General features: G+C 53.0%; 1 protein-coding gene across 8 annotated transcripts; it reads right to left on the bottom strand.

Annotated features, from left to right (window-relative positions):
* Nucleotides 1-1,671: 1,671 nt before the first annotated feature.
* Nucleotides 1,672-12,850, bottom strand: HCCS (holocytochrome c synthase). Of its 8 annotated transcripts, none has more exons than XM_080653878.1 (8): nt 12,671-12,840; nt 9,820-10,079; nt 8,862-8,988; nt 8,077-8,225; nt 6,578-6,726; nt 6,207-6,326; nt 3,727-3,813; nt 1,672-3,275 (listed from the first exon to the last, which is right to left on the bottom strand). In XM_080653878.1, exons 5-8 carry the CDS (start codon nt 6,724-6,726, stop codon nt 3,077-3,079), a joined length of 555 nt encoding a protein of 184 aa, XP_080510004.1. In that variant the 5' UTR covers nt 8,077-8,225; nt 8,862-8,988; nt 9,820-10,079; nt 12,671-12,840; the 3' UTR covers nt 1,672-3,076. The 8 variants fall into 8 exon arrangements, with proteins under 8 accessions (XP_080510004.1, XP_080510003.1, XP_080510002.1 ...); XM_080653877.1 differs by having other exon boundaries at nt 9,820-9,961; nt 12,671-12,811; XM_080653876.1 differs by lacking the exon at nt 8,862-8,988 and having other exon boundaries at nt 9,820-9,897; nt 12,671-12,850.
* Nucleotides 12,851-13,624: the final 774 nt, after the last annotated feature.

Genomic DNA, 13,624 nt, shown 5'->3' with positions numbered 1-13,624 from the left:
GCCAAACCAGCTAGGGGGCAGGGGTGGGCAAACTTTTTGACTCGAGGGCCACAATGGGTTCTTAAACTGGACCGGAGGGCCAGAACAAAAGCATGGATGGAGTGTTTGTGTGAACTAATATAAATTCAAAGTAAAGGAGCGGAGGGGAGAGCAAGAGAACCGGATAGAACAGCCGGATCCGGCCCGCGGGCCGTAGTTTGCCCACGGCTGAGCTAGGGTGAGGATAGCATTGTTGATCACCACCCATGGCTTTCAGCCTAGGAAGACACAAATGACCCCTAGTACAAGTCCCTCAGTCACGGCAGAGGTGAGGCATGCAATGTGCATCTTTTCACTTTAGCGAGGGAACAGTCACTCTGGTAGAGGACCGAACATATTGGTGACAGTTCGGAAACTGGTAGCTGTATATTCAGAAATACAAGAACTCCCCACCCTGGGTGACCACGAGGCTGTCGGAATCCTAGCACTTACCCACCCTTTCATTACTGACTGAACTAAGGGCACCTGTTGCCTTTTGCATGCCCATGATGATGCAGGGAACATGACCATTCCTGAATGCATTTTAGGTAGGTATTACTAGGAATGCCCCATATTAATACAGGGTATCCCAGAAAATGTATACGCACTGCAACAGCTGGTAGCTGGTTTGTGTTTTTTTTTTGGTAGCTGTTTTGAAAATGAAATGTATGTTAATAAACACTACCTGTACTAGTATAATTATTCAGTAAATGTATACATTTGGGGGGGGGACACCCTATATACAATTCCAGTTCAACCCCCCCACCCCGTTTGTTAATACTTTGCCCAACGTAGTTTGATGATTCCGAATAGTGCTGTTTCCATAGACAACAGGCTTAGTTTCAGCCCTGGAGAATATCCAAAATGAATTTCAAGTTATAAATGAAACCTCCTACGGGATCAGAGAAGTATTGATCTCTGAATATGCTCACGGGTAATCTAGACCCATGGTCGGCAAACTGCGGCTCGCGAGCCACATGCGGTTCTTTGGCCCCTTGAGTATGGCTCTTCCACAAAATACCACGGCCTGGGCGAGTCTATGTTGAAGAAGTGGCGTTAGAAGAAGTTGAAGTTTAAAAAATGTGGCTCTCCAAAGAAATTTCAATCATTGTATTATTGATATTTGGCTCTGGTGACTAATGAGTTTGCCGACCACTGATCTAGACACAAGCAACTATGAAAGCTGGTAGGCTGGTCTTTCCAGGAGTGGTGGGGGTATAAACTGATCTTATCAGGTTTGCTTGACAGTTTTAGGTTTTTCTCAAGAAATGCAGTTGCCCTATAAAAGGGGTGCCTGCCCAAGGCTCAGGTTTGTTTCTAGTTACAATTTGTTTCTAATGCCTTATCCTGTACTTCTAAAAGTGCCAACAGTAATGCTTTTCCTTAGTACAGGCAGACGTTTTATCCCTATTTGCTTTATTGCGCTCCACAGGCGTTGCACTTTTTTACAAACTGAAAGCAAGACCCTCTCCCTATCACTTTGTGACACTCGGTTATCGCAGTGGTGGGGAACCAAGCCCGCAGGACCTCCGAGGTGTGCCTGTGAGGGTGTCATTAGCGGCTGAGAAGGTGGCTGCCTCTCGCAGGGTGACGGCAGCATCATTTCCATAAAGGTTAGAGGACATGATTGTTAAGTGTAAAGTTACTCTTAAGAAACTTGGAAACCTGTTCACTATCAGCTTTATTTGATTTTAAAATATACAAATATTCTGAAATGTCGAAGAGCTTAAGGTTGTTAGATTTAAAAAACCCCACACAAAGCTGTCACCACAAAGACATTCATGGCAAATTAATCACTCCAGTCTGCTAATTAAACAATCCAGTATTTAGGAGAAATGCAAGGACTTAATATTATCAACTCAAAACCAAACCAAACCCAACAGTCATTTGTAGCATGCTGCTGCTCTAAGAGGAACCACCAGTATGTGGATGACCGGAACCAGGAATTTCAATGGTAGAGCTCCCTGAACACTCAACAAAACAGGACCATGGTTAGAAAGGGATCATCGCTAACACTGCACCTCCAGCCAGACCTTCAAGGCTCAGACGAGGCCGGCCACAGGGAGGGCTCCAGGCAGCAGGAACGGGGCGCAAGAGTGGGACAACTTGTCCAAACCAGGGACCGTGAGACCTGCCTGTTGGGGGCAGTTCCCTATCAGAACAGTGGGGATGGAGAGGACAATGAAAAGGCTGAGACACACATTCCCGTGCATGTGCACCCTCAGACCACGGGGGCGTTGACACGATTCTGGAACAAGGCCAGGTCTGAACAATTCCCATGAGGACGTGGGGAGCCAAGACACTAGTTTTGCTCAGTGCACTTCCGGAGTCAACCTCTGCGTTTTCTTCCGGGGTCACGACCATATCGTAGGGCAGGGGTCCTCAAACTTTTTAAACAGGGCCTCAGACCATTGGAGGGCCGGACTATAGTTAAAAAAAAACTATGAACAAATTCCTATGCGCACTGCGGGCCCGGGACGAGTCGGCTGCTAAGTAGGACAGGCAGCGGCACCCGGCGGGCCGGATAAATGTCCTCGGCGGGCCGCATGTGGCCCGCGGGCTGTAGTTTGAGGACGCCTGTTGGGCCTTGAGAATCGCTGGTGACTCTTTAAAAAGCATAACAGCTTTAATGACAGTATTTGACCAGGTAAGAGGTCCTGCACATCCTATGGGTTTTCGGGTCTCAAGGAGTCAAGAGAAAACAGTAAGAAGCGGCTCTCTTCATATTTTAAGGGAAGTTCTTTTCAAGAGGTGGTTCGGACTTTTCTAGATTAAATACACAGGCAATACTGCAGTTAAAGGGAAAACAAAGGGACTGCTCCCCACTTACTACGTGGGAAGGAAACGTACATGATCGGCCATCAAATGGTGGGGTGAAAACAGCTCAAAAGAGCGCATGCCTACTACCCTTCGCCAAGTGAGGTTTAAGGTCATGACCCACTCGACCTTCCCAGTACACCATGAGTGCAATTCAGTTTAGGGAAAATAGTTTAATGTATCCTTCTGAAAAAAAAAAAAGAAAATAGTTGGTATTTCCCTGTCTCTAACAAAGCAGTGGCTATGAGGTCCAGCGCCACCAGGCGACCTTCATCCTGTCCCACACCGCCGAGAGCGAGTCGAAGGCGGGCCGGACGTCCAGGATGGTGAACTGGTACTCCTGGTTGACCTCGCCGCCGTCGTAGTAGTCAATGACGTATCTGACTTCCGTCCCGCAGCGGTTGACGATCCAGTCGTGCCTGTCGAAAGGCAACTCGTACCTGGAAGGAAGACCGGCTGGTGAGCCTTAGCCTGATCGCCGGCAAACATCCCATCGGGGAAGAGAGACTCGTCACAGCCCACAGCGCCCGACAAAGGTGGTGCCAGCCAGTGTGCCCACCCAGGAAGAAGGCCCACAGGACAGAGAGCCAGCGGGGTGAGGGGTGTGGTTCTCTGGCCACGCTGGGAGAGGAGGGAGAAGGCCAAGCGCAGAGATCCAAGGAGGAGTCGGAGGACAGCTCGGGTCAATCCTGCGACAGTGGGATGGGGAACAACCCGGCGACCCGAGCGAATCCGCCCCCACCCGGCACACTCCCCGGACAGGATGAAACCTACAGGTGCACATGGACTACAGAGTGGGAGATGGCCCCACAGTTATCTGACCGTCTGGTGTCGGTGCCATGGAGAAGGCACCCTCACAGGGGAGCGCCAGTCACTTCTGCCCACACTCACCCCATCCAGGAGCGGATTCTTGCCCGTGGGGAGTACTCTTTGGCTTTCCCTCCGAACCGGACCAACGAGGGACCACAAGGACACTCCCTAGAAAGCCCCAAACAAGACAAGTCTATGGAAAGATCTTCTTTCCTTTGCAAAATATGATGTTGCATTTCCTCAATAACAGGCAGTTTTCTGAATGCGTTTTACATAGAATCACAATCACAAAGAAAGGTCACTGCCAAATTCAAACCAGTATCCCTGCCGAAACCGGTTTGGCTCAGTGGATAGAGCGTCAGCCTGCGGACTGAAGGGTCCCGGGTTCAATTCCGGTCAAGGGCATGTACCTTGGTTGCGGGCACATCCCCAGTGGGAGGTGTGCAGGAGGCAGCTGATTGATGTTCTCTCTCATCGATGTTTCTAGCTCTCTATCCCTCTCCCTTCCTCTCTGTAAAAAATAAATAAAATATATTTAAAAAAAAAAATCAAACCAGTATCCCTATTCCTTAAAAAGCTGCTCTCTATTTCCAGATCAGGTATGTTCCCCTCCCTCCACTTCCCTCCAAATATCTGCCCCGCAGGAGTCCGGGGCCAGGGCCTTTTCATTTGGAGTGGGGCCACAGGCATGTTCTTGGGGGACAAAGGAGGGTGGAGTATCGGGCATCACGCTTCTCTTTCGCATAGAGCGGCTGGGGTATTTTTGCAGACGAACATCACAAAACCCTATACTCTTTTTGGGTCTGATACCAATGAACAGCCTTCATGAAGAAGGAAAATGCTAGATAAACCCCTAGGATTTATGTAATTGGTGTTGGACCAGCTCCTTAAGGAAGCAGCGGCACACAGGATGGGTGGCGAGGTCCTGGCTGGAAAATCCGCCCACTCTCCGCACAGCCTCGGTGAGGATTTCCTGGGTGCCAGCCGGCCTGCTCCCAGGCGCAGGGAGTTGGGGGGCAGCGTCACGTAAGACCGTTCGAGCCCCGTACTGGCTGAGCTCACGGCCAGCCTTCTCCGCCAGAAAAAGGCCTGCACTCTAAGAAATCTTTTTTTTAAATAATTAATATTTTTCAACAATTTTTGAGTTTCAAATCCAATTCCAATTATTTTAAGGCATTTACTTTGGATAAATTCTTTTTTTAAAAAATATATTTTATTGATTTTTTACAGAGAGAAAGGGAGAGGGATAGAGAGTTAAAAACATCGATGAGAGAGAAACATCGATCAGCTGCCTCCTGCATGCCCCCTACTGGGGATGTGCCCGCAACCCAGGTACATGCCCTTGACCGGAATCGAACCTGGGACCCTTGAGTCCGCAGGCCAAGGCTCTATCCATTGAATAAAACTGGTTAGGGCTCTAAGACATCTTGGGGCATTAGGCCTGCTGAGGACTCAGTAAACGCTGCTGAGGGAGCATCTCCTAGCAGCCATGGGCAAACTACGGCCCGCGGGCCGGATCCGGCCCGTTCGGCTGTTCTATCCGGCCCGCGGAGCCAAAAGAGCAGAGGGTTCTCTTGCTCTCCCCTCCGCTCCTTTACTTTGAATTTATATTAGTTCACACAAACACTCCATCCATGCTTTTGTTCTGGCCCTCCGGTCCAGTTTAAGAACCCATTGTGGCCCTCGAGTCAAAAAGTTTGCCCACCCCTGTCCTAGGGGCAGAGAGCAATATAGTGTCCCGTGTCCCACATGCTCTGCTTTCCATGGACTGACACTCCTCCCGTTGAGAGGCGGGGGTCTCTGACCCGCCCCCCTCGCTCCCCCGAACCTGGGCAGGCAGGTGACGGCCCGGGGCTTCTGAGGCTAGGTCATCAAAGCAGATGCAGCTTTGTACCCCAGCTCTGGGAACCCAGCCACCAGCGTGAGGAAGCCGAAGCGGCCATGTTCAGAAGCTGTGGGTAGGAGTCGTGGCCGGCAGCCGGCGTCCCTCACCAGAAAAGGAAATAGAATCCAGAGGATTCCAGCCCACGACTGTCAAGCCAGCCCTGACCACTGAGTGACGGCAGGTGAGGCCCAGATACTGGGGAGCAGAGACCAGCCATCCCTACTCCTCCCTTTCTGCACCCGGGACCCATGGAATCCATGGGTTTACACGGTTGCGTGGAGGGGGGCCAGCCACACCACAGTCACTGGCACAGGCCTGCTACCCAAACTATTTCATTGAAATGACACATCTGAATGAATGTTAAAACCCTGGACCCAAAATAAGAAAGAAGCTGGAAGGATTTGTTGTTGTTGTTGTTGTTAATCCTCACCCAAGGATATTTTTCCATTGATTTCTAGGGAGAGTGGAAGAGAGAGGGAAAGACAGAGAAACATCGATTCGTTTCCTCCTGAACGAGTCCTGACCAGGGCCTGGGCCAGGAAGAAGCCTGCAACCGAGGAACATGCCCTTGACCAGAATCGAACCCGGGACCCTTTGGTCCGCAGGCCGACGCTCTATCCACTGAGCCACACCGGCCAGGGCTGAAAAGGGTTTATAAGATCTCAGACATACTTACGCAGCATGAAGGGCTTCCCACTTCAAAATCTCCTTCCAAGCCTGCTCGTTGTTCTGGTTGTGGATCCTGATGATGTTGTACATGTCCTTCTGACTGATGTCGTCATCCTTCCATTTCCACCTGGGCAAGGAGGTCAGCAAGATCAGACCAGCCTCCTGCTATCGCTCCGGACACACGTGCCCTGGTCTGCTTCGCCGGAGAATCCTGGCTGGTACGCTATCTTCTGATAAGCCTGAACATTATTCTACACAAATTATCTTTTGAAATAAAAACTTAGTGGAGGTTTGGAGGCTAAAAACCTCTTTGGCATTTATTCTTAGATAAATGTAACAAGTGCATTTCTGTTCTCAGTACGAGGCTCCCTCGCTTACCCTTTCTTGAGCATCGCGTTCCAGAACATCTGCTCGGAAGGGTAAACCCACTTCTTCTCCGAATCTGCTCTCGGAATGGATGACTCCTCCCGCACAGTGGAGAGTGCAAACGGCTGGTCAGGGGCCGGTGTCTGATTAGGGGGTGGCATCTGAATAAAACAAGCAGAATCTTTTTTCAGTGTTGGAGACATGACACAGAGTAGAAACAAGCACGGTATGAGCCACTTCCTGGAAAGCCACGCGTTGCACGTGTGACACGGGTTCTCTGTTAAACCACTGGCAGCAACGTCTCAGCCCTATCAGACCATTTCCCCTGTTCAAGTTCTCATAAGCGGTAAACACACCTTGTGGGTATATTCTTGGTCTTGTTCTCCTCAAGGGTGAAGAAGTAAACACTGCCCTGGCCAGTGTGCTCAGAGGTTAGAGCGCCGGCCTACGCACTGAAGGGTCACGGGTTTGATTCCCGGTCAACGGCATGTACCTTTGTTTCAGGTTCAATGCCAACCGCCCCTCCTCCACGCCCTCCCGCCCTCCCTCCCTTCCACTCCGAAAGGTAATGAAAAAAAATATCCTCATGTGAGGATTAACGGAAAAAAAAAAAAAAAAGTAACAACAAATACCATGATCAGTAGGCATTTCAGGAAACCTTTCTATGGCGGGCTTAACAAAAATGACTCTTCATTCTTCTGAGGAAGTCTGATAGGATATATGTACAGCACCACTTCCTGTTAGAGAATGTTACTTTTAGGATCTTGCTTATGCTTTCAGCCTCTGGGGTGAGTACATTACCGGTGAGTGGGGACGTCCCCGCATTGGCAGACCGGAGGGAGGCAAAGGATGCTTCCTCCCAGACACAGCGGCAGCGACACCACAGGCAAGCACTCAGCCTGGACCAGGGCTTCTCACTCTTGCTACTACCGCCGCTTGGGGCCGGATAACGCTTGGTTACCGGCCTGTGTTCTGAGCACTGTAGGATCTTTAGCAACATCCCTGACCTCAACCCAACAGTACCCCTCTTCCCCAGTCGTGACAACCAATGCCCACTGAGGCACCCCAGGTTGAGAACCACTGGCTGAGAACTTGTTGTAGTGAAAGTGTGAAGGATTTTCTAGCAGGTGCACGGAATTATTAAGGCACAACACAGCCCCCGGTTAGAAAGATGGCAGAAGGGCTGGGAGTGCTGGCACCACACCGGGCACCGTACCTGTTCTCAGCACAGTGTGTTTAAAATCACAGGTGGGGAAAAAAGAGAAAAGGAAAAGGCCCGACTGGAGTGGCTCAGTGGTTGAGCATTGACCTGTGAACCAGGAGGTCACGGTTCAATTCCTGGTTGGGGCACATGTCCAGATTGCAGGCTCGATCCCCAGTGGGGGGCCTGCCGGAGGCAGCCGACCCACGATTCTCTCATCATTGATGTCTCTCTCTCTCCCTTCCTCTCTAAAATCAATAAAAATACATTTAAAAAAAGTTCCAGGAGGAAGGAGCCGAGTGCGGATTACCAGATTAGAAGGATCTAGGTTCTGCTTTTCCGCAGCAGCGCCCGTAACAGGGCACTCCACGTACTCGTAGGCGCGGTCTTGGTGGGCAGGCCCAGAGCTGGTTTTGCTCTCGCAGGTTGGGTCAGATGGCTTTTCACTCACCGGACAACCTGAAATCAAGGATAAAAACCGTGTCACCGCAAAGGCAGGGCGCCCGGCTCTCCAGGCTGGGCCCTAAAGAGCTGACTTTCTGACCAGTGATGACCACAGACAGCTAGGTGACGGCTGCTGAAAGCTGCCCACGGCTAAGCTAGCTAGTTTCCCGATATCCTAAAGGCGAGGACAGGGTTCTCGAAGTTTGCTATCCCCAGCCCTGGCCGGTTTGGCTCAGTGGATAGAGTGTGGGCCTGCGGACTGGAGGGTCCCGGGTTTGATTCCCATGAAGGGCACATGTGCATTTTGTGGGCTTGATCCCCAGTTGGGGGCGTGCAGGAGGCAGCCGATCCCTGATTCTCTCTCATCATTGATTGCTGTTTCTCTCTCTCCCTCTCCCTTCCTCTCTGAAATCAATCAAGATACGTTTTATAATAAATACGTAAATAAAAAAGGGAGAAAACCCACCACGCGGGATTATGAGGATGAGTATGTAAACTCCATCCAGCAAAGGATTCTTGTCTGTTTCCTACACTGCTGTTCTCTCAGCGCAAAACCAAGTGAAACCCACCAGCGCTCGGCACAGAGTGGGCAGTGAGTGAATCCTTGCTGACGGTCCAAGGGAATGGACCGTGAGCACTCGTTCAGCGTACCCTGCTGGCTCTTCCCCTCACGTCTTGAAGCAGGAAGGCACCCATCAGGCTGGTCCAGGCCCTGCTTTATACAAACGACCTAAAGCAGATGTGCATCAGTTCAAAATGAAAGCTTCTTCGTTTGCACCTGAAGAATGAACAACAAGCCATCAGGTGATGACTTATTTTTACAGAGGATGCAGGAGGAAAGTTGTCTTTTTTTAGAATACATTTTTATTGATTTCAGAGAAGAAAGGAAAGGAAGAAAGAGGGGGAGGGAGAGACATCAATGATGAGAGAGAATCATTGATCGCCTGCCTCCTGCACACCCCACACTGGGGATTGAGCTCGAACCCGGGCATGTGCCCTGACTGGGAATCTAACGGTGACCTCCTGGTTCATAGGTTGACACTCAACCACTGAGCCACACCGGCTGGGCTAAAGTTGTCTTGGTTAATCAAGACAGCTAGCTCAAGGTTTCTCAAGCACAGCCCTCTTGACGTTTGGGGCCAGGTGAGTCTTTGTTGAAGAGCTGTCCTGTGCACTGCAGGTTGTTTAGCAGAACTCCTGGCTTCTACTCACTAGATGTATGTACCTCTCCTCACAGTTATGACAGGCAAAAATGTCTCCAGACGTTGCCAAATGTCCCCTGGGGTGACAGGGAATCACCGCCCACCCAAGTTGAGAACCACAGATATAGACACACACAAACTTTGGGGGCATTGGGGCTGATGTGTGGAATGAACACTACACTGTCATTCATTATCTCAATTAATTGTCATAATAACCCTGTGAAGCATATAGCTTCATCTTACAGTTGATGCGGTGAGAAGTACTTGTCTACAGTCACGTGACTTGTAAGTAGCAACATAAGGGCCCAACCCAGGGAGCCTCACTAGCACGTGCTGTTCTGCCTCTTCCCTAAAACCCTTCTGAGGATTCCCTTCTGTTCTTATTTTCTAGACAAAGGATCGATTACCTTTCATTTTCCCTTCATGCATGGGACATCCTGAAGGCGGGGATGCAGTCTGGTGAGCTGAAGCATTTGTGGTCTGAACTGCAACAGCAGGGGTGGATGAAGACAAACCCATGGTGGACCGCAGTGCTGAATCCAAACAATTCTAAATTCACACGTGCCAAAGCAAAGAGAGATTAATGCTGATGTCTGCGTTCCAACTACTCCCTGGGAATTCTTAATCTGGCCAACTTGTTCTTCATCCTTGCCATCCTTCCCGACATCTGCGGGGCAGGGTACCCACTTCCAGCAACAGCTTTAATATATTACCTGCTTTGGGCAATACTAGTTGTGATATGTATACCAGCCTTTGGGGGAACGTTTCTAACGATGGGCGGATTTTTTTTTTTTGGGGGGGGGCGGTTTGAGGTGAGGAGGTCCCTGAGAAACCATGTCACAGCCAGGGGGTTAGGCCGAGGTAGAGGGTCCTTGGCCGGTGATCGGACGGGAGACTGGAGGTTTACTGATGATCCGGCGGGAGAGGGGAGGTTTACTGGTGGTGATCGGGCGGGAGAGGGGAGGTTTACTGGTGGTGATCGGGCGGGAGAGGGGAGGTTTACTGGTGGTGATCGGGCGGGAGAGGAGAGGTTTACTGGTGGTGATCGGGTGGGAGAGGGGAGGTTTACTGGTGATCGGGCGGGAGAGGGGAGGTTTACTGGTGGTGATCGGGCGGGAGAGGGGAGGTTTACTGGTGGTGATCAGGTGGGAGAGGGGAAGTTTACTGGTGATCGGGTGGGAGAGGGGAGGTTTACTGGTGGTGATCGGGCGGGAGAGGGGAGGTTTACTGGTGGTGATCGGGCGGGAGAGGAGAGGTTTACTGGTGGTGATCGGGTGGGAGAGGGGAGGTTTACTGGTGATCGGGCGGGAGAGGGGAGGTTTACTGGTGGTGATCGGGCGGGAGAGGGGAGGTTTACTGGTGGTGATCGGGCGGGAGAGGGGAGGTTTACTGGTGGTGATCAGGTGGGAGAGGGGAAGTTTACTGGTGATCGGGTGGGAGAGGGGAGGTTTACTGGTGGTGATCGGGCGGGAGAGGGGAGGTTTACTGGTGGTGATCGGGTGGGAGAGGGGAGGTTTACTGGTGGTGATCGGGTGGGAGAGGGGAGGTTTACTGGTGATCGGGCGGGAGAGGGGAGGTTTACTGGTGGTGATCGGGTGGGAGAGGGGAGGTTTACTGGTGATCGGGCGGGAGAGGGGAGGTTTACTGGTGGTGATCGGGCGGGAGAGGGGAGGTTTACTGGTGGTGATCGGGTGGGAGAGGGGAGGTTTACTGGTGGTGATCGGGCGGGAGAGGGGAGGTTTACTGGTGGTGATCGGGTGGGAGAGGGGAGGTTTACTGGTGGTGATCGGGTGGGAGAGGGGAGGTTTACTGGTGGTGATCGGGCGGGAGAGGGGAGGTTTACTGGTGGTGATCGGGTGGGAGAGGGGAGGTTTACTGGTGGTGATCGGGTGGGAGAGGGGAGGTTTACTGGTGGTGATCGGGTGGGAGAGGGGAGGTTTACTGGTGGTGATCGGGCGGGAGAGGGGAGGTTTACTGGTGGTGATCGGGTGGGAGAGGGGAGGTTTACTGGTGGTGATCGGGTGGGAGAGGGGAGGTTTACTGGTGATCGGGCGGGAGAGGGGAGGTTTACTGGTGGTGATCGGGCGGGAGAGGGGAGGTTTACTGGTGGTGATCAGGTGGGAGAGGGGAAGTTTACTGGTGATCGGGTGGGAGAGGGGAGGTTTACTGGTGGTGATCGGGCGGGAGAGGGGAGGTTTACTGGTGGTGATCGGGTGGGAGAGGGGAGGTTTACTGGTGGTGATCGGGCGGGAGAGGGGAGGTTTACTGGTGGTGATCGGGTGGGAGAGGGGAGGTTTACTGGTGGTGATCGGGTGGGAGAGGGGAGGTTTACTGGTGGTGATCGGGTGGGAGAGGGGAGGTTTACTGGTGGTGATCGGGTGGGAGAGGGGAGGTTTACTGGTGATCGGGCGGGAGAGGGGAGGTTTACTGGTGGTGATCGGGTGGGAGAGGGGAGGTTTACTGGTGATCGGGCGGGAGAGGGGAGGTTTACTGGTGGTGATCGGGTGGGAGAGGGGAGGTTTACTGGTGGTGATCGGGTGGGAGAGGGGAGGTTTACTGGTGGTGATCGGGCGGGAGAGGGGAGGTTTACTGGTGGTGATCGGGTGGGAGAGGGGAGGTTTACTGGTGGTGATCGGGCGGGAGAGGGGAGGTTTACTGGTGGTGATCGGGCGGGAGAGGGGAGGTTTACTGGTGGTGATCGGGCGGGAGAGGGGAGGTTTACTGGTGGTGATCGGGTGGGAGAGGGGAGGTTTACTGGTGGTGATCGGGTGGGAGAGGGGAGGTTTACTGGTGGTGATCGGGCGGGAGAGGGGAGGTTTACTGGTGGTGATCGGGTGGGAGAGGGGAGGTTTACTGGTGGTGATCGGGTGGGAGAGGGGAGGTTTACTGGTGGTGATCAGGTGGGAGAGGGGAGGTTTACTGGTGGTGATCGGGTGGGAGAGGGGAAGTTTACTGGTGGTGATCGGGCAGGAGAGGGGAGGTTTGCTGGTGGTGATCGGGTGGGAGAGGGGAGGTTTACTGGTGGTGATCGGGTGGGAGAGGGGAGGTTTACTCAGGCCAGACGAGTCCCCCGCCCCGGGGTTTAGCGAGCGTGTGTGGGTCTGGGAAAAGTACAGCGCAGAAAAGGGATTCAAGGAAGGAAAGGACGGCAGAGGGCACGGTGCGGAGTGTCTTCCTCGCACGGTCCCCACGCGTCCCACCTGCTCCAGCCCCAGCCCCCCACACCCCGCGGGCCTCCGCGAGCCCGCCGCTCCGCACCTGACTCCCGCCCGGGCTGCTCTGGGCGCCGGACCCGCCTCTCGCTTCCAACTCCGGCCCGGAGCGGCTGCGACCTGCCACTGCCGCCTTCCCCTCGCTCGGTCACCGCTGTCGCCTCGGTCACCGCTGGCACTCGCGCCCGGCGCGATTTCCTTTTCCGAAGGCGGGACTTCCGGGTGTGGGGGAGGCGAAGCTCCTGCTGGAAAGAGCTCCCGTCAATCACGAGGGAGCGGGCCCCGCCCCCGCCCGCCTCGGCTTATAAGCGCGTGCGCCACACTCTGGCCCCGCCCCTCCTGGCCAGGCACCTTTCTCGGGGGGCGGAGACTTCCCTAGAGCAAGACTTTCCAGGACATAAGCTTGAAGCGTCCAGGGGGTGCTTTGCAGGAGTTCGTTTGAAAATGTCTGTCTTTTTAAGCTGCCTCTCGCCAGTTTTAATTACAGTGATGACTCAACGAGCCTCAGTAGGCGTCCAGAGCGGTGGCGGACCCTGGAGATCCCAAGATGAACCAAACAAGATCCCCCCCCTCCCCAGGCCTTCTGCACTGGGTGTGTGGACTGGAAGGTCTGTATTTTCACTTACCTCTCACAGAAACTGAGTGTGTTTCCTTTCCCAGCAGGGATGCAGGCAACAGACCCTGTAGTGGCATTAGCTACGTGTGGCGCTAATAGAAATCACAGAGAAATGGTGTCACCTGATGGTTGTTTGGGTCTCACAATACTATTCATCACTGCTTTCCAATCAAGGTCATTTCATCTGGCTCCTTAAAGCGTTAATGAGAAGCACATGGCGCCCTGCAGCACTGTCGTGGACCTCTGAGGTGCACTGCACACCCAGGTGCTCTCCAAGGGCCAGGCAGTCAGTCCATCCCCCAGGTGCCCGGAGTGTGGTAGCTGAGGCTGTCGCCAGGATTTGCCCTCAGCCTAAGAGAACTGCCTCGGGCAAATCTGCACCCC

This window comes from Plecotus auritus (genome assembly GCF_963455305.1).
Source record: "Plecotus auritus genome assembly, chromosome: X".
Taxonomy (NCBI): Eukaryota; Metazoa; Chordata; class Mammalia; order Chiroptera; family Vespertilionidae; genus Plecotus; species Plecotus auritus.
The sequence above is the reverse complement of the archived record's forward strand: the minus strand, read 5'-3'. Positions and strand labels throughout refer to the sequence as shown.